This window comes from Phalacrocorax carbo, chromosome 7, assembly GCF_963921805.1.
Source record: "Phalacrocorax carbo chromosome 7, bPhaCar2.1, whole genome shotgun sequence".
Taxonomy (NCBI): Eukaryota; Metazoa; Chordata; class Aves; order Suliformes; family Phalacrocoracidae; genus Phalacrocorax; species Phalacrocorax carbo.
The window spans coordinates 11567738-11588862 of NC_087519.1; the positions used below are offsets into that span (position 1 = coordinate 11567738).

The window sequence follows — 21125 nt, forward strand, 5'->3', positions numbered from 1 at the left end:
CAGGGATTGATTGCATTTGATTAGAGAGTAGTTTGTCTTTTGAATCCATTATCCTGGATGAAAGTCCACAAGTTTATTCTGTTTTCTGATGCAGCTGGAATTGCACTGTGTGTGTATTATATGAATGAGGACCAAACGCAAAGTTATTTTGTAAGACCCCATTTGAATTGATGAGTTGCCTTTTCTTATAGAATTATAATACTGGATCGCTGTTAGGGGTGGAAAAGAGCCTGTGGGCTCATCCTGCCCACAGCAGCTTTCAAGTGTGTCCTTTCTCTTCTGCGCCCTTCTTCTCAGCTCCTTCTTCCTTTGAAACTTAAATTCTGACTCATCCTTTCATGAAAAAAGAAAATTTCCCCAGTTTGGTTGAACATTCCTGTTGCGGTGGCCACCAAAGCTTCCCCTGCCTTCTGCTCTGGCTGGAGGCCTCCTGCCCAGGAGATGGAGGAGTGGTAGGGAGTACTTTCCTTCTGGTCTCATGTAGTCAAGGATGAGCCAGCTTTGGGCGGGGGGATAGGCTGGGTTACCTGGCAGGACTGCTTGCAAGGCTTGCTTTTCGTTGTTCTTTGAAAGCGTAACAGCCTTTCTTTCTCCTAAACACGATCAACATGATCTTTTCCTGGCCAATGTACTATATCTGCTCTGGAACAATGACCAGATTTACATGGGAAGTGAATGTACAGGCCGATGGTTCCAAAGTTTAATGTTACAGCATCTTCCTGTAATCATGACAGGGCGATGGGGTGAGGATGGGGAGGAAGACCAGGTGGAAAGTGTGATGTACCTGCAGCATCCAGCTCCTCCAAACAGTTTCCATGAGCTCTGATTCAGTCTCCTGTGCTTTTACTTAGGTTTGCACTTCTCCATAGGAATGCAGCACTTCTGAAGTGCCTGATTGACAGAGGAGGATTTAAGGGAAAAAAAGGTAGAGCCACATTCCAGGCAGTTTCACTAATTGCAGCTTATTATAAATTTAACAGATGAACTGTCAGTTTCCTGAAGGTGTGTGATCACCTCAACCTTTTCTTGGATTCTGCACTGGCTATAGAAAAAATTAACCTCTAAGGTGCTACACTAATGTACTTCATCTTATTGCTCAGTAAGATGTTTCTTGGTTTACAATTTGCAGGCTTCGTTATTCCTTTTATCACTTCTTTGATAATATTGGACTGTGGCCTAAAAGGTATCTTTGGTGTGGTTTCTTTATATATTTGTATTTACTCAGTGATTATCATAGTAGGTATGGCAGAATTTTATTCTTCTTGGAGTCTGCTTCTAGTGAGTGAGGCTTTTGCCTTTCAATAAAATGAGTCATTTTATTAGTTTTTCCCCACAGCTGTCTAATTTGATAGGCACAGTAGGACTGAAGTAATACTTTTTATCACTTGAAATTTCTGGGTATTTCAGAGCTTCTAAAATAAATTCTATAACTAGAGAAACTAAACATTTGTAAGTAGTTCATCTGTCTGATGTAAGATTTTTAAAGAAGAAATATACATATAGCACTTTCCTTAAAGTTTCTGGAAAGCATCCTGATTTTTCTGGGTTGGTGGTAGCTTTTGCTCTTGTTCTTGTGACTCTCTGTATCATGCAATCCTCGTATTGTCATACTCCCTTTGCAATGTCAAAACCCTACATAAAATCTTTTATTTTCTTTCCATTAAAATCTTTGAAATTGCACTTAGGTTTTTATATTGGCTGCGTTTCTTTGTGACTTAGCTGGAAGAGAGTACATCTGGACAGCTTTGCTTATATCTCTGCCTGTCAACCGGCCATTCAAAAAGATGTTTTGACCCTGAAAGCTGATGCCGGTATGGTATGTGTTGGTCAGCTCTGGTTGCAGGATCACCTCTCCCACTTTCTTCTCTGATTATTCCCATGCAAAAAACAATTTCAGGAGTATCAGCCACCTGGGCCTCATCTCTTTTGATCCTTTTGGTGAAACTTTCAGTGGTAGGAAATGGCAGAAAATCGTATGTTTATTTGAAAGTGGTGATGCAAAAAGAGGGAACCACTGAAGCTGAGCAATTTCTAAGAAAACAAATAAAAGCATCGGCACAGAGGTCAGAAGTTAGGGAGGGGACGGAGGCAGTAATGATTTTTCTCTGGTAAATTTAATTCACACTTTTTGCTAAATGTAAATGATAGCTTAGGAAAAAAGCTGCTTGGAACACATAGTAAATGATGTTGCCAGGATACTTCCTGATCATGTTAATTAAACTGTCCCACAGATTTGGCTTAATTACTTCATAATTTGCATTTTGGAAATTATGGTACACATTACTAAAGAAAGCTCCTATTCTGTTGGCAGAAAGAACATTGTACATGAATTAATTTCCAGGGAAAGGAGTCTCTGGACTCATATAATGTGTATCTTGAAAATAAAGTTAAGATTTTTGGTAATGAACTGGCATATATCTCGTTCCTTTTTGCAAGATTACTTTTTATGCTTGTTACACCAAGTCCATAGAGACTTCATCCCAACAGCCTTCCTTGTGTTGGCTATTTCTTTAATTACAAGAGCCACTGCTGCTTTCAGGGTTGCTGGTGGTGAAGAAGGTATTCATTAACTTGTGTATAGTGGCAGCATATCTGTCTTGAGGTCCCATATTTGATACTGCGTGTGCATTGTGGGTGATGCACTTCACCATCCTCCCAAGCGAAACTCATTACTAAGCTACCAGTTTCTCCTTGTCTTGTTTTGTTGTTGTTGTTTTCTTTTCTTTTCTTTTCTTTTGTAATTTCTGACATCTCAGGCATCCTACTTGTGGAGGCCCGAGGCCAAATGCAGAAATATCTCTTTGCTCTTCCAGTCTGAGGGCAGGCATTGCTGGTGGACACTCTGCTTGGAGGCCTTGGGCCACCCCAGGTGACTGGCAGGGTGGTGGGAGTAGCCATGTTCCTTTGTAACACTGAAAAAAGAGGATTTTGCATCAGCATTTCTGCCAGGGTTATTTTATAGTTCCTGTCCCTGCTGTTGCATTGAGTTCAGTGACGTTCCTGTAGCAGTGTTTAACTGCAGGACTGTGACTGTACTTTGGAAAAAGAAGACAAAACATCAAAATTCTTGCATGTAGTAAGACAAGATAGAAACTGTTTTGTTTTGGGGGAAAAAATCTTCTGAATACAGCAGTTTCCCAATTTAGACTGCTAATTGCTTTGGATTGTTGCTATCATTACTAGGGTATGCATTTCCAATGTGGCTTCTACTTTTTAATTCTTTTTTGATCTGTTTTTAAACAGGTGATCATAAACAGCACAATCACACCTAACATGACCTTCACTAAAACATCGCAGAAGTTTGGCCAGTGGGCGGACAGCAGAGCAAATACTGTGTTTGGGTTGGGCTTTCCCTCCGAGCAGCAGCTGACGAAGGTACCGGAGCTCACTGAATTTCTGCAAAGGCTGTCTTGTTTCTTATTAATGAAGAATTGCACATACCCATCTGACCTCTTCTGAGCTGTATACTTCTGCAGGTCCTGTCCATCTGTGCAAGTTGCCCATCTGCTATAATTACCCAGTGTCTGTATATACAGAAGCAGCATAGCAAACTATATGGTCAAAACTATAGATTAAATCTGACCACTGGTGATGGTACTAGAGAGGTGATCTTGACAGTGTTTTGCCCAGTGTGGCTGAAAGCATTTGTGTTTACAGAAACAACCTGAACTCTGAAGTATATTTTTTTTTGGCATCTCCCTGCCCTGTGTGCTCATTTCAGTTGAAAGTGGCACCAAATGCAAAGGGAACCACTGATATGCTGGAATTGTCAGCATTAGGGCTGCCTGATGTTGCTGAAGGAAAGGAGTTGTTATTCCAGCCTCAGAAATGTGCGTTCTGATGACTTGCTGCTATTGGTAGCCAACCAAGGTAGACTTGCCAGCCCCTGGGGCTGGCTGGCGCCCTGGTTTTGCAGATACCACTATTGGTGGGGCTGTGCTCTCAGGAGGCTTGATAAACTGGTCTGGGTTAAAATAATACTGCATTTTTTGGCATTTCAGCTCAGTGGTGTGATTTGCAGCCCTGACCCAAAGCAATTTTATCACAGACCTGGGAAGGTGACAGTGAGTTGTGGCAGAGATGGGGGAGGAGTAGCCAGGGAGGTCTGATGCCAAGTTTGCTGGCAGAGCTGTGTCTTGGAGCTGCACCCCAAACATGGGTCTGGTATTACTGCAACACTTCCCTGGACCAGAGACTGGCTAGAGCAGCGGGCTTGTAAAGTCTAGAGCTGCCTCTTGTAATGAATTGCCAATGGTTTAAAATACATCCTCTGTCATTGGTGAGACCACCAAGTCTAATCTAGTGCTTATCAAGCAGCTGAGATGTATGTTTGTGCAGTAAAAAAAAACCCTACTTATCTAATACATAGTTGACACTTGAAACATGGCTACTTGGCACTGGGTTTTGTCAGTTAACTCAACATTGTGTCCTTGGGCATGGCCCACGGGTTCTCGTGTTGTTGAAAAGAATCAGGAGAGCAAGATGTTTCTTGTAGCATCTAAAATAGCAAAAGCAGGCTATTACGGTAGAAGGAGGAGACCTTTCCATTAACTGAATTGTTATAGGAATTTAGTTCACTAAGTCTGTCTTACTGAGTTATTGCAATTTCCAGAGAACTGCATTTTTTGCAAATGTTTCTTAAAGGTAAAGTGTATTTTTACTTTTCACATGAAATTATTTTTGGTCTTCGGATGGCCGTAAAGGTGCCTGGTTATGTTTTATGATGCTTAATCAAGTAAAGAGGACTGGTCACTTCACCTATGCATATTTTCCACTCCTGTGGCAAAAAGGTGTTCATAATAGCTAAATAAGTGGTATGGGAATATGGGAGGATTAAAGTGGACCTAGGAGAATAGTTTGTTGTGAGTAGCAGATAAGCATGATACAGTGCAACCTTTGGACACCAAATGAAAGAATTAGCACCTTTGGGTAGTAATTGCTAATCTAATAAAATAAGTAATATATAAAATAATACAATAAGTAATAGAAAGTAATAATAAGTAATAAAAGTAATTACTGAAGTCATGCCTCTGCAACATGACAGGTGGCAACATGGTACCTCAGTGCTGGTATAACAGGGCACAAGGTACCTTTGGAGGTCCTTGCACCCTAATCAGAAAGATTTTATCATATTCTCCAAAACTGTCCAAACACGTATAAATTTAATGCTGGTATTAAATTAAATGTAATTAATTAATTTAAATTACATTAAATTAATAAATATAATGCTGGTGTCAGAAAGCAGCCCTTTAATGTTCAAGTGGCCCGACTAGAGCCAGTCTGAAAAACGTCATGTGGGCACAGAGGCCCCAGCACCAGCTGTGTTTCTCTCCAGATCAGTTTGCACTGTTTACACTGCAGGATCTGCTGAAGAGTCCACTGCTGATAACACAGCCTTCTACTTGCAGGAAAAACTTTCCAAATCAGCAGAAAGACCTTTTCTGGTCAGTATATTGAAGGGGAGCTTAAGGGGAGCACTTCTTAAATGGCTTAAGATGATCTATTTAAAAAAAAATAAAAATCTGACAGTTATCTATCTGGAAAACGTCAGAAAACCTGGTTTATTACCACCATGCAAAGCAACAGGACAAAGATATCCTTTATCATCCGTGCTCTTCAGTTTAATTATTGAACCATTAGTATGAAAGATCAGAGATGATGGAGAGATTACAGATGTATAAGTGTATTTGGAATACTAAAATCAAGTTTCATTTTTTTGTTGATATCATTATACTCTTATAAAAGATATAAATTAAAGCTTGCCATTTTTACTGGAAATAATTGAAGCTCTTAGTCAAGAATTGGAAGGATGCAGTAAAACTCCCCAAAACCAGACATCAACAGCTCTGGTTTTAAATAAATAAATAAATAAAGCTGAAGAATGTCTGCTGAAAACAATTAATAATGAGACATGAGAAGAGATTAGCACACCTAAAAATGTGTGCATTTTTAAGTATATTGGTTGACCTAATAAAAGATATTGCCTCTTTCTAATGCCTTTCTTCTCTTGAGATACTTAAGCATTAATCCATACCTATAGGGAAAAGCAGTTCAAATTAAACATGAGCCATTAATGAAAACTGCATTCAGTGACCTAGTAACCTAATTACCATTCACATTGATTGGGAGAATCCCAGGGCTTAAAGTTGATGTCCTGCTCTCAGGGTCTTTTTCACCTCTTGCAGGACTCGCTGACCCTCCTTTCCCCCCATCTCACCCTGTGTCTCAAAAAGGTCTCAAGACATATTCATACATTGCTACAGCCAAATCAAAATAGGTGAGAATTAATGGTGTTCCTGGGTGTGATGAAAAGGCAGGGCTGGTCCTGTAAAGGTAGTCATGTGTTTTGCGCATGAAGTGGTTAGGTAAAAAAACCCCATCATTCAGGATGCTTCAACACAGACGTACTATCTGAGGAGCTGTAGGTAGTCAAGGGCATAGGGACAAAGATTTATACAGGTGAGAAACTCAGTAAACCCAGCCTGTACACATCATAACGCCACTGCAGCCAGCATCTGGGGAGCACTGGGCTTCATTTCTATGCATGCATGCACATTATGTGTGCAGTATTTGCCAGGTGCTATGTTGCAGGGGAGAAAGCTCAGAGCAGAGCCTGGCCCTGCCCCCAGCACGCAGCGCAGCCTCCCAGTCCAACCAGCTTCGGTGCTGGCAGTGCACTGGCTGTGCTAGAGCTAATTACTGGCCACTTACTGGAGTAAATAGTTTTGTTTGCTGCCGATCTTCCCAGTACTGAAGACTCATCCAGAGAAAACCACAGGCAAAGTGACACATGCCTTGTGGGTCACAGCACAGCAGCGCTCCCCCATGGGAACGTCCCATCGCCCAGCCTTCTGCAAACCAAGAGGGTAATGAAATATTTATGAGACTGCTTTGGGTGGGAGCAGCTGTTTCATCTGTCTGACACTGGCAGAATTTGTCAGTAGCAGCAATAAAATATTATGCCAGATCAGGAGCTTAAAATTTACACATAGAAAATAATGCTTTTTAATTTATAAAATGTTAAGAAGGTCTATTTAAATATATATCTTTTTCTCCAGGTGAGAAGCTGGCTGCAGATTTGAACAGCCTTTATATAATTTGTGCACTGCACAGTAGCATCCTTGAGTCGCCGTTAAATTTCACTGGCCAAGACTTGTAATTAAACAATGCTCATGAGCTGCAGCAGCCTTAGTCTAAAAGGCTTCACAAGCGTTGGTAACAGCAAATGTTCTCCATATTGCAGCTTAGTCTCACAGGTTCCTGGGGCATGGGAAGGCACATTGTATAATCCCTGATGGATTATTAGAGTGGTGTTTAGTTGGCATTTTTCCCACACGAGTCTTGTTTTTGCTAATTTTGGGGAACTTTGCCTGCCTGAGGACAAGGATGGAGGAAAGGGAAGATGAAGAAAGTAAAGATGGAGAGAGAAGGAACATGATTTTTTTTAGTTGGTTTTAGGTATTTATACATGCATTGCCCCTCAAGACTACACTTACCAAGTTTTCATTTACTAAACAGAAGATTATGTAACTTTTTACCCAGTAATTTCACATTTAAAAAGCACTCCCTGTTGTTGCAATGGTTTGATAGCTCAAAGTCAATTTAGATCTTGGAGGTGGCACATGATTTTGTACTATCAATTATTTGTCAGTTGTTTATATCTGAGACAGAAGAAATCAGTTACTGGAGAGAAACCATATCTCTAATTTCTGCTGGTGATCAGACACTGTGGCCATGCTGTCACTCACAGAGATGGCCTCAGGATCTGGGTAGCTTCAGAAACACCAGGTCTGCCGCTGTAGCAATTAGCGTTGGTAATGCTACACAAGTTTGGGCTGTCACCACCGTGTTGCCTCACTCAGAAGAGTAATCAAGTGAAAGGCTTTAATTTCATAACAAGCCAAGTGATCCTCGGTAGCTTTCAAAAATAGACTGTTAGTAAAATCTAGCAGGTATTAATTAGCTAAGAATGGAAAAGAAGCAGCAGCAGAATTCTTTAAGGACTGACTGTTTCAAAGTGTGTGGGGTAAACAAAACCCAGAGACAGTCTTTCACCACCATTTCTGTTACAGCCGTCTTATCATTGTTGCAAATGTAAAGAATGATGGGTAATATTTTGACTCTTAAAGCCAAAGATCTGTCACAAAGATGATGAAAAATTCACTTATGCTTGTTTCTAAAAGCAAATGAGTTAAATACATGTGTTGGTAAACTAGAGGCATGGCTCAAATCTATTGTGCAATGAGATTATTGTCGGTTTTATATTGAAGATTAGCTTTGCTTAGTCATATACAATTTTTTATTATGAAAATGTGGAACAATGTCATCTTCTTTTCAGCTCACATAATTTTTCACAGCAGTCTCCTGTGTGCTTTATGAAGATAGTTGCAAAAATAAAATGTGATAGATAGCTTCCAATTCTTTTTCTTTTCATATTTCATATAGTCCATGAAGAACCCTCATAAATTTTTCATACTTGCCCATAAAGGTTTATTGTAAAAGAGGGATTCAAAAACAACCCTTTACTATTTGCAAGAAACCCTAGTGTAGACCTTACTGTTGATACAATATTTTAGAAATAATCAGTTTGTTATAGCTGTTTTGTCACAGCAGGAGATACATTTTGTGTAAAGTTGGAGTTAAATCACTTAAGGCAAAAATGTAATGTAGTTGTTCCTAATGAACTTCATAGTACTACAAAGGTAATCAAGTCATTTGTGCGTGTAGTGGCTGCACATGCCATCACATAGCAACCACTGCCATCCAAGAGCATGTACTTTGCATATGCAGTTTCAGCTGTTGTATAGAAAACAACTGGATTTGAGAGCTCGATCTTCATTCATAAGCATCATCACAGATCATAGTCTACAGCCAAAATTTCACTTGGCTTTCAGAATGGGCTCATCCGTAGGATTTACAAATTATGTATGTGTGTTTGTTTGGAAATTTCCATTTGTGTGTGTCATACAAAACACAGGTGCCTCCACATATAAATCCAGTTTTCTCTTAGACCAGTTGGAGATTTGTTTTATCAATCTTTATAGTTCCATTATTTTACTGAGTGAGAGCATGCTAAGTACCTGCTATAAATCTAAAAGTTAGAAGGTAAGATTAGTAAATGGATAATGATTCTTCCCATTCTTTGACTGTAAAGTGTGATGTGTGTTCATGCTTTTATTTACAATTTTGTTGTGTTCTGAATAATCTGAGGATATAATGGCAGTCCCTTTATTCCCAAACTGTGAAATAAAATAGGTTTATTTATATGCACTTTTAATGTGTCTCTTCTTTCTAGCATTTCAAGTTTCTTAAAACACAGGCAAGCAAGACCAATCTGCTTTAGCAGGAGCACAAAGTTACTTATTCTTATACAGGTTCTTCATTTAAAAATTTATGCCTTTTCTTTCAGCTTTGCAATCCTCCCTTTAAAACTTTAAGCACTGTTTAAAGTGTTTAAAGCCCTGTGCCCCTGACTGGCTTTGATAATACTTGTATTTCAAAAGTGCCAGACTGTCTTTGGAGCAGGTGTCCTACAGCAACTTGCAGAGATTGGGATCATTACTTTTCATCTTTATCTTTCCTTTCCCCTGCCTTTCCCAGTTTGATATAACCCTCTTACAGGAAGCATTCAAGCCTTTCCCTGAAGTCTTCTACCTTTATTTTTGCCAGTAAAAAGAAAATTAGACCAGGAAAGATGCATATGGACCCATCGTGCATTCAGATCTACCTTTTTCTACTTTTTTCTATGTCTTGATAATCCCTTGCTCGCACCCTGCAGATATCTCATGAGCTCATTTGCATCCTTTAATTTAATTGACTTGCACTTAGGAATAGAAGACTGGTTTGTTTGAGGTTTTTTTTAACCCAAACATGTGTTTTGTACTTTTAACTTTTAATAGACCGTCAACATTGAGTGAAACAGAGGAGGGGGAGGAAATGAACAAAACCAAATCAAACCAGAAGACGCTAATAGCTTCTTTTTTTCTCCATGTTTTTTACTGTGGTTGGCCAGAGCTACAGAGACATCCCTCTTTGGAAACACCCCTGTTCCTTTTGAAAGAACCTCCCTGCCAAAGAACTAAAATGTTTTTTTTTTTCTTGCCAAAAATTTCAAATTATCAAAATTAGTTGTTCACTTTTGGAGATATATGAACCATATAAATATAGTAATCTGAACAGTTTCATAGATGATAAATCATTCTAATAAATATCTTCCATGCTTTTTCCAGTTTGCAGAGAAATTCCAGGAAGTAAAAGAAGCTGCCAAACTAGCAAGAGACAGATCTCAAGAGAAAATTGAGACCTCAAGCAATCATTCCCAGGTTTGTAATTTAGCTTTGATACCTGTGTGCACATAGGATAAATAATTTAAATTTTCTAATAGAGTGTACCAGCTTCTGGCAGCAAGCTTAAAGTATATAAAATGAAGATTGCTGAAGGTAATTGTCAGCTGCTGGACATTAACATTGTCAGAGGAATATTTTTCATCCATCCATGCTCTTTGCCTTGTTTATATCTAATTTTTTTCAGCAATCCTTGTGCTGTTTTGCAGTACTTTTGCAGTAACAGGGAAAGCTACACATCCTTTGATTTGTGCTGTTACAGATACTTTGGGTCACTGGAAAGTAAGTCAGTGTAGTGCTTCAGCAGACAGTAAGTGAGATTCATCAAGATATTTCTTTTTGCCATCTGTCTAATATACTTTTTTAGGAGTTTGGTTTGGCAGTGGCGAGACTGACTTTGTGGCCATAGTGTTTCATTGCCTGGCTGTGATGGATTGAAAGCCGTGGTGTGGGAACAGAGGCAGTGCTTTAGTGAGTGGCTGGAAGAAGCTTGTGTTGGATATTTGTACAGTACACTTCTCTAGACAGCACACCTTGATATAGCCAAGTGCCTCCATGTCCAGGGAGATCTGGGTTTCTTACAGCTTGAGGAAACTGAGTGTTGTCCCAGTATCTCTCTATATTTTATGGTAATTTCATACACATTGCATTAGGTGAGAATGAACCCTGTTCAGCAGGTGTCCTTGGCCTAGGCTAATGTTTGGAGGAAAGTTAGATGAATTTTGATCAGAGAGAAATTCAGATGCACGATCAGAAAAAAGTTGCTGGATGTTGTTAGTCTTGCAACTAGCTCCCAAGGCCACAAGTATTGATCTGAGAGGCTGACTTTGGATACTCATTTTTTGAAGACTTTGGTCATGGCCTGTATTCACTTTAGTCTTTGGTGATCAGCACCAAGCAGTCTATGAATACTGCTACTTGGGAGGAGCAGTATCTTCTTTTTTTTAATTTATTTTTGGTTTGGACTTCCTGTGCTTCCAGGTGCACTGCATTGTTTCATTATCCTAAAAAAACCCCCAAACAACCTTTAGAAAACACAAGCCTTGTCAGTTGAAACAATTAAAAAAATTTTCTGAACACTTTGTATATCACTGTAATTTTATAATTATATTTAAATAGACCAGCTTTGCAGCCAAGGTGTAAAGGGCATGTATTTATTTCCACTGTTCCGCCATGAGAGCATACACAGCCTAGGTCTCAGCAGGGTGGTGTAGGATCAAGATTAAAAGACATTGGTGTGGTGGTATTGCAGGAGATGCAGGAGAAGCCCAGTGTTCATTTGTGTATTGTGCTGCAGGAATCTGGACGTGAAACACCATCTTCCACTCGAGCATCTAGTGTGAATGGAACAGATGACGAGAAAGCATCACATGGGGGTCCTGCTGAGGCACATCTCAAGTCTGAGAATGATAAATTAAAAATTGCTCTAGCCCAAAGGTGAAGTTTGTTTAATACCTAAATTACATTGTAATAGTATGCTGTAATTATCTGATAGCTAATAAGATAAATTATTCTAATGTAATTGCATTAATTTAAAATGATACAGCAGAATGGATGAGTGAGCAGATTTTAGCAAGTACCTCCTAGAGATATTTACCACTTAGTTTTTTCCTGAACCAGTTCCTGATGAAATAAGATCTCTTTTGTTCCGCTGATGCCAACTCTTACAACCACCTTCGTTTGTGACGTTTTAGAGCCACAGAAATAACAATAAATCCATGGGGCAAGCAATTGCTTCTGATAAGATATGAAGCCAGTCTCTTCTTACTCTTTGAGTTCACTACATTTACTTTGATGAAAATAGGTATGGATATTTAAAATTATAAAAGGGAATGAACTCAACCTTAAAAAATTTAAGTGAGAAATATAATTTTACCAGGCTGCTTAGAAGTCTTAGCGGGATGTTTCTAAAGCTGTGGACAATGCCCCTTGAAGTTACATTTTTTTGCTATTTTCTTTGATAAATTATTTGAAAATACTGAGAAGAGTAATTTGCAGCTTTAGTGAAAATACAGGCATTGGAATATGCAAAGTTACAACATTAAAATACCATAATTCTCTGCTGGGATCTTGCCTTGTCTGCCTCTTGCATATGAATATATCTGTGAATGGAAAGAAAATATAACAGCATCAGGCTACTCTTAAAAAGCTATTTAAAAAGTAAGGCAGCAGTACCATAACCAGCATTACTCAGTGAGCAATTCTGAGGTTGCACATATTATATTTGAAGTAGATTCTCTCTATTGACATTTCAGTGGCGTAACCTATTTCAGATCATAACGTTTGCTAGTTCCTCCTGCTGAAGACACCTCCACAGGCAAGTAGCAGCTAGCATGTAGAGAATTTCAAAGCCTCCTTTCCATTCACTCTCTAAACTCATGCACTACGCTGCAGCTTGAAGCTTTGGGGAATGAGTAGTTTAATTCTTCAGCATTACGTAACACTTCTATATTTAAGGCTGAGCATTAAAAAAAAAAAATCAAATATAAGTAGTGTGAACCCCCTGACATCTTCTGTTCTGAATTACTGTACCACTGCAAACGTGTAGAGCCATTTTGTTGCACGGGTACCATGTCCCCAGGCCTCCACTGCAGCAGGTGCTCAGCGAGGTGCAGCCATGCCACTCTGGAGGTGAGCACAGACCATGCATGGCGCTGGAGTAAAACGCTTTTGCAAATGGTGGCGATCCCAGCTGACAGTTTAACCCTACCGCCTGCTTTGAAAGCAGGACCTTTGTTCCAGAAGCACAGGTCACCATTGCTGGAGTGGATAGATCCATTTGTTTTGGCAGAGAGAATCAACTTAAGGTTTATGTTCTCCTTAGGCAGGCAATGGCTAGGGGCAAGTACATATGTCTGAGTATGCTTGATCTTATAACAACAGATCATTGGTAAACACCCACCATGGGTGGATGAGTTTGCAGACAGGTAGAGTAGTGATATGCAGGATTATAAGGTGAAGCCAGCTAATGACACCCTGGTTTTCTCAGTTCATCCAATGTGAAGAAGTGGGAAACGGAGCTGCAGACGCTGCGGGAGAGCAACGCCAGGCTGACCACGGCACTGCAGGAGTCCGCGGCCAGCATTGAGCACTGGAAAAAGCAGTTCTCAGCCTGCAAGGAGGAAAACGACCAGCTCAGGAGCAAGGTAGCAGAGCATACCCATCAGAGAGCTGACTCTTCCAGTTAGCTGCTGCTGCCATTGCTCTTTCTCTTGGATTTCTGCTGCTTTATCTTTGTGTGTGTGAGGAGACAGATTTTGTCTTTGAAAGGGAAGTGGATGGGGGGGTTAAGGCAGCTGCTTCCCTCTGCACACAGCAGGCAGGGAAGTTCAAAGGGCTGGGGGTCAGCAGGAGGACTTGTGCTGCCACATCATGTGAAGCTCCCTGCCTCTTGATTTGGGAGACTTGTTGTCAGCAGGGGTTGGTGGCCGGGATGATAAAACAGAAAGGTTTTAAAAGTGGGATTACTATTGCGTACCCCTTTCAAAGCTCACTTAAATATTGCCAGATGAATGAGCAGAAGGCAAGGTTATGGCCTGGTTACCCACAGGAAACCAGGCTGGAACCACTCAGTATTAGAAGCAAATACCAATGGCAGGCAGGGGAATGAGGACATGAGTTACGTCCTCAGCACTGTGGGCTGTGAGCCGGGTCCTCCAGTGCTAGCGCTGAGCACATCTCATCCAGAAACCTGCCAAAAGGCATTGTCAAAAGCTTTTTCCCCTCCGTTACAGAGCACAATGTTTCTCAGTAGTGTAAGACTGAGGGTGAGCGGTGGCTACAGCAGGAAACAACTGAGAAGTTTAAATTTTTAAAGCCTCAGTTTGAGTATTCATTGGTACTGTCCCTCAAATAATACAGTGCCATCTGTAACAGCCCCACACAGGGTTGGCACAAACCTGAGCATGGGGAAGCTTGGTTTCCATGTGCACTGCTCACAGGGATAATTTCACTCTATTCATCTTAAATGTCTTTGAAAAATCTGGACCCTTTCCCTGCTTGCTTAGATGGGACATTTGGTGTAGAGATGAGATTGTATCCAGTGTAGTGAGGATTTTTTGTTGTTTAGTGTTTACTTTCAAAGAGGGAAGGAATTTCGTATCTTTTTGTATGGCAGTAGGCTGCAGAGAGTATTTCAGCATTGGAGGTGGCCTGGGTTGCCTGTCGGCGCTGAAATTCCATGCGGAGCAACCTTTTTCCCAGGCAGATACTGTCTGTTTGCATGTATTTTAGGTGTGCATGGTGATAATTCAGAGATCAAACCAGAGTTGTTACATGATTTGTGTTCCCACATCCAGTCTCTTGGATAGGGGAGAAGCGAGAGACTGGAGCAGTATGGTATTTACAGTGTTGTTTCTTCCTTTTCTATAGTGTTGCAGAGAAAGTTGTTCTCATTAACATTAACTGATGAAACATGCCACATGTCAGTAGCTGCAGCATAGATATGAGATTATCAAAACACTGCCTTACTACAGCTGCAAAGTCATCGTATGGGTGGCTAGCCAGACTGTGCAGTAATGATGTCTGTATAATGTGCTGTCTTATTCTGTGCAGAGAGGTTTTCGGAGCTTTTCCCCCAAGTAGGTTCCTTGCTCAACACTCACACTGCACCACTGCAGCACCCTGGGAAGTTCCTTCTCCTTTATTAATTGGGTCAGAATTTTTTGCATATTGCTCTACCTTCAAATGAGGGAAGTTGTAATCCCAAAGCAACATGAAGCTGAGAATTAAAGTACATACTTTAATGAGCTGGCCTGTCAGCACTGTGGGAAGTGCATCTCCTGGGAGCTAAGTCCAGAGCTGACAGCAGGAAGTATGGAGAGAGCAAGGCACGTCCCTGGGCAAGAGAACAAAGCGGTGTCTGCTGTTCTGGACTGGTTCTCCCCCCAAAGTTTTGATGGTGTGTCCCTCATACTGCAGCTAGACCAGTAAGCAACCCATGAGGAGGCAAAGCTGGGAGCACTGGAGAGGTTTCTTCTCCTTGCTGTATTAGGAGACACCACTGTTATAGTCTTATGTTGTTTCATAGAAATGAAGTGCGGATTTTATCCCCAACCCCACTTTAGCAGCTCAGTGTTTTGCGCATTCTTGAGTAATTATACGAGATACTGTGCAAGAGAGAATAAACGTAGTCCCAGGGCTTCCTAGTGGATGTGTAAATTGGCTTTTTTTTAAGGAAAGATGTGATAATTTTGTTGCAGTGAATGAAACACTATGATCTAGGAAACAGATCCATGACAAATTTTCCATGCTTCCCCCTGCTCAGTGGAGTAATGTCCATCTACATCAGCCATGGTCTGCCCCAAATTTCCAGAAATTTGAAAAATTTCACCTAATGTCTGACATTTCTTAAAGATTGAAGAACTGGAGGAACAGTGCAATGAAATAAATAAAGAGAAGGAAAGAAATGCTCAGCTGAGTAGACGTCTCCAGGAACTGGAAACAGAACTTCAGGACAAAGAGCTGGTAAGTGCCCTGAACACAGAAATGGCATGCTTTAGAGTTTGAGTAGCTACATCTGCTTCACACTTGGGATGTAGATTTATGGACTGACTCACCTACAGCCAGAAGAAGCCCAGTGTCTCAGGGTGTCACCCATTTCTAGATTTTCCATGTACAACTTTAGCAATAGTTTGATAGAGTTCCTCGGTCTCAATTTCATGATGTGTTATGTGCTGTGACAGCACAGTTTAATTTGGCAGTGGTTAACAAACATGATAATTTTTTGTATACAATACTTTACTCCTAAGAGAAGAGCTGGAGTCGTGAAACAAGTTATCCAAAGCCAGACAGACATATGTTGAGAACAGATTTGGTTACCAGTCCCCATGTCCTGAATTTCCACAGACATCAGGAGCATCATTTAAAAGACACAGTTTACAAAATAACTTGATGTTTGTGTAAAGAGTCTTGTTTCTTTACCTGGATAGCTCATAGTCTTCCGCTTTGCCATTTTATGGTCTCCCTCTGATCTCAGGACTAGTGCCAAGAGTGAGAAATTCAGATTCATTTCGAGTACCCCAGTTTGTCATTTTTGACATACAAGGGTGTTCATTTTTCTACAGAGAATGATGTTGATGGCTTGGAGCCCATGAGCAGTGGGGAAAATAATGGGATCCTTGGTTTTTTCCTTCATTACAGTGACCAAATGCTCTGTGCCGGCTGAACAGAAAAAGCTGTCAGCAGGTGCAGTAAACTTTGCCATGTGCCATTACAGCATCTCTGCTGGTGCTCTTAAAAGCAGTGCTGTTAAGGGGTTTTAAGATGGCACAAGGAAATAGTTTAGGGAGATGGATTTTGATGCACTGTTATAAATATAAGAAGTCTTTCAGCCCCATATTTCAAAAGAAAATGTCATGCTTTCTTCCCATCCTTTCTGTGGTAATAGCATGTGTAATAACCCTTATTCTCTTCTAGTGTTTTCCTCAAGATTCAAATTTTTACGGTACTAAATGAACCAGAAGATTGATTGGCTTGGGAATATTACATGCCTATCTTTTTTACACTGACAATATACTAACTTGTTTTCAAATTGTATGCTTACATTAGCAGGTTCTTGATTAGGTCTAAACCACCCATAAGTAACCTTTTCATGGTGTGCAATTCATGAAGCCTGCTCATGGGTGTCATCATGTAGGACGAGCTGCTGATATCCTCCTCATGTAGGAATGAGAGAGAAATGTAAAGACATGGGAGTCAGGACAGAGCTATCTAGTGAAATGTTTATATTTTTATATATACCGTGTGCCATATAGCATATATAGTATGTATATCTATATATGCACATGCTCTATTATACTATATAAAGTAAGTATACAGTATAGTAGTGTGTGTATATATATGTACAGTAAGTATATATAGTATAATGCGTATATATTTTGAGATCTGAGCCCCCAGGCATTATTTATGTATATACAGACTTATATGCATGGGAATCAGGGGGACTTGAGAAAAAAATGTTATTGTCTGGTTCTGTGGAAGAGTTTGGCTTACGGATTCTGTTACACTCGCATTGTGCTGTAAGTTCACCTTAAGGGAAGAAATCATATTTCACAGCCAAGAAATACGCCTTTCAGATAGGACTGGTTTTGCTGTCCTGTGTCAGTACAGCTCAGAGAGGATATAATCCTGCTTACTCTTCAGACCTACATGGGCAGTTTCTGGAGGAGGCTCTTGCACTCTCTTCAAGTCACAGACTTTCTCTTGGACCTGCAGTTGTGCTTTTCAGATGCTCTGGCAATCTTCTGTAAAACATGCAGGCTTTCTTTGCGTCCTTTCCTACTGACCACATTGGTGGTGTTCGTTTGTGGTATTAATGTAGTCAGCTCTCTTCATTTCCATCAGAGACAGGGTCTCCTATTAAGTCACATTGCTCTTTTGATGAACTCCTTTCAGCTAGTCCTCTCAATTTGGATAATCATGCTGGAACTGAATACAAATTTCGGGGGGGGGAGTTCTCAGAGCTGTACAGTGGAGTAGAGCCCATTACAGCTGTGCTCTGTAATGATGCCTGTGTGTATGCAGCTCGTAATGCCATTGGCCTTTCTTTGCTGCTATATATCATGGAAAATTCACATCTAATTTGCTCTTTGCTACCATCTATAAATTGCTTGTAGCATTACAGCCCTTCAGATTTCTCTTTTATTGAATGTATCTTTTGCATAGGTATGTGTTTTAGGTTAAGATTTCATTGATATAATTAATGGCATTCACGCTAGAGATCAGATTACATTGTTTTAGAAGTACAGTCACAAACATAGTGCAAAAATGTATTTTAGTAGTGAATTAGCATGTGTTTTGGAATGCAGACATGCTATTTTGATTGTTTTACATCCAAATACTGTTCAGAATACAATAAAATATGCAAAGTAATTTCATATTCTCAAATTTTCATTATGTTTTAAATTGAAGCTTGCATTCTTTTTTTTTCCATTATGTTTTCAAAGGAACTGGAAGAGCTCCGAAAACAGGGTGAAATTATACCACAGCTAATGTCAGAATGTGAATCTGTATCTACACAATTACAGGTACAGTTTAGCAATGAAAGTAATTTTAAAACAGTTGATACATTTACTTTCTTTCTCATTACTGTATTGAGTAATCTCAATTTCTCTGTTGAGACTTCAGTGTTTGAAGGCAAAAGAGTTGTAAAAACAAAAAATGCTAATTATGTGCAAAAATGCACCATGCCCATCCCAGCACAGGAGTAATTAAATAGCTCCATTTCTTTGCCTTGCTGTCTGCAGAAATTAGTTTGCCTGGGATCGCATTGTATCTATCCCCTGCAGATTCCAGGCTATCCTGTGTCCTGTGTTTCTGCTGCTCTGGGCTTGTGGAGCTGCACCGCAGCCACGTGTGTCAAGCAGCACTCCAAGACCTGCGGCTAATTGCCGCAGTGGCACTAGGGAAGGCTTTTTGGAAAGAAGCAGATGAGCATAGCTGCACACCACAAGGGAAAAAGGTTCACCTTAGGATGCATTTACATGCTGTGCCATTCATTTCCAGCATAGCATGGCTCACTGTGACTTGGTTTTTGCACATGTGTCTCCTCTGCTGGCAGGTGCTCACTCCACCAAAGCTGGATGGGCTGCGGCAGCCCTGCCCCAGCCAGAGGCTGGACATTGGGCATCACTTGGTAAAGTCGGGGCTTATGTAAATGCAATGAATTAGCACGTGAAAGGACAACAACAAATATAAGCAGTCTCATCAATGAAATCAAATCTAATAAATCAAATAAGCCATCACTTATGTAAAGTAATTTAGAAGGCTGCTGAGGAGTGCAGAAGCTGAAAATAGTTAAAATATTAATTTCATTTGATTCAGTATGGTAAAATTAGTTGTCTATAGGTTTTGGTGAAATAAGCGTGTGCTTAAACAAATGAAATAGAGAACAATAGACAGAAGAGCTAATGAGAGGGAAAAACAATAGAACAAACTGCAGCAAGAGAAGTGTTATGTGGCTGCCCCATTCCTTCCCTGGGTGTTCACAAATGTGGAACTTTTAAAAAATGCCAATAAATCCAAAAGTGCTGAGTAAAACAATATTATTCCTCAGGCAGTATTTTCTAAGCTTGTTTTTGAAGGTTAAACCATCATAGATAATTCTGTATGTAACTGGTGGCACAGTGTCTAATTCTGTAGCTGTAGCAATGACAGAAATATATGCACAGTGCATGATTTAAATCCAGCTGAATTTTAAGATATCAACCAAATGACAAAATCTGATGCAAAGCGTCTTTTCCAGTTAATCTGTGTCCTTTCCTGTGTGGGCTTTCTTTCCTTTTAATCTGACTAGCACATGCTGCTTGCTCTTGTTGGTGCTTGTCTTAATCAGTTTGCAGAAGTCAAAGCAAACTTTTACAGCCCAGCTGCCATTTGTTGCTTTACCCTATTGCATGCCATTACCCCTTCTTTATGATTCATCTTACTGTCTCTTTTGTCTTTAAGGCTGCTGAGAAAAAGAACAAAGATCTTGAAGAGAAAGTCAGAACACTAAGGACAGAAGTTGAAGAGAGCAAACATAGGCAGACCAACCTTAAAACTGAATTAAAGAATTTTTTAGATGTACTAGATGGGAAGATAGATGAATTACATGATTTCCGACAAGGACTGTCTAAACTTGGAGTTGACAACTAGTTGGCAATAGATATTTTTTTTTTTTTTTGTAATCTAGGGTCTGGATGTTTGATGTTTTGTTGATCCCAAACATGTGTTTTACAAAATATAACTAGAATGTTCCACTTGTTTGCATTGGTTTTGTATATAGAGGCTGAAAATTTGCTGTGGGTTTTTTGGGGGTTTTGTTGGTTTTGTTTGTTTATTTTCCAAACCAATCGTGCTGCTCACTGAATTCTGTTGAGATTAGAAACTTTCTATATTGCTGCTCTCGCTTCTTGGGGTTGGGAACAGGTAAAAGGTTCTGTCTCAGGAATCTGGAACTAGATCTACCTTAAAATGAATATGCGGTTAGTTGTTGCAGGGAAATTTATATCTTTCTTAAGGGCTGTTGCAACCATAGAAACAGAAAACAAGTCTTTTTCTTGTCCAGACTATCAGCACTCCTAGCAACATCCACTTTTATTCCTTGGTGGAGCAGTTAGAAGATTAACTGGAGCTCCTGCAGTCTGTAAATCAGCCTGGTAAAATGTGCCTATGATGAGCTGCAGTCAAGTGAATCACTTCACACAGATACCAGTATCTTTAGGGACCATGTCAGTCAGGCCTGATCCGCAGAACAAAATCCAGTGGATTTCAGATAACCTTCGATACAGGTTGCACATGCTTGCCTGGACCCATGCAGAGCAAAGGCAACAGTGCAGAAATTAATTTCAGCTCTTCAAGTCCTGCGTCTTACCCAGTAGGTGAGGGCAGCTTCTCCTGCTTAGAAAGATCATCTCTCTTTGGCCTTCAATTTTGAACCCATATAGTTCAGTCATTATGTGCATCTCTGAAAAATGCCCACCTAAGTCTTGGGACCAGATATTTATTTTAAAAAACGATATGCAGCTGGTTTGTACACAAGGCACCTCTGTGCAACTTGATTGCTGTTGATAAACTTCCACAGTAGTGAAGAAGGAAGCATTGATCTGAAGAGCAGTAGGAGGTTACTACAAAATGTGTGTTGCTCAGAAGCAAGTTTCTGTCCAGGACGCTGGCAGGGTCACGATCACATGAAATGAAAATCCTTTCCTATGATTTCTGTAGTCTCACCTCAAGTGTCCTTGGCAGTAGGGTGGGAATTAGTCAACAACTTAGACTATCCAAAAAAAAAACACAACACAA

The 21125-nt window shown here is 40.2% G+C and overlaps 1 protein-coding gene across 3 annotated transcripts in view; it reads left to right on the top strand.

Moving 5' to 3' along the window:
- The window catches only part of HOMER2 (homer scaffold protein 2), a 57535-nt gene extending 37448 nt beyond the window's left edge, over positions 1-20087 (top strand). For all 3 annotated transcript variants that reach the window (XM_064456307.1, XM_064456310.1, XM_064456309.1), the window contains 7 exons: positions 3244-3375; positions 10230-10322; positions 11641-11780; positions 13333-13489; positions 15699-15809; positions 18290-18370; positions 19791-20087. In XM_064456307.1, the coding sequence (XP_064312377.1) occupies positions 3244-3375; positions 10230-10322; positions 11641-11780; positions 13333-13489; positions 15699-15809; positions 18290-18370; positions 19791-19979 (903 nt within the window). In that variant the 3' untranslated portion in view covers positions 19980-20087. The remainder of the gene's footprint in view (positions 1-3243; positions 3376-10229; positions 10323-11640; positions 11781-13332; positions 13490-15698; positions 15810-18289; positions 18371-19790) is intronic.
- The last annotated feature ends 1038 nt before the right edge of the window (positions 20088-21125 follow it).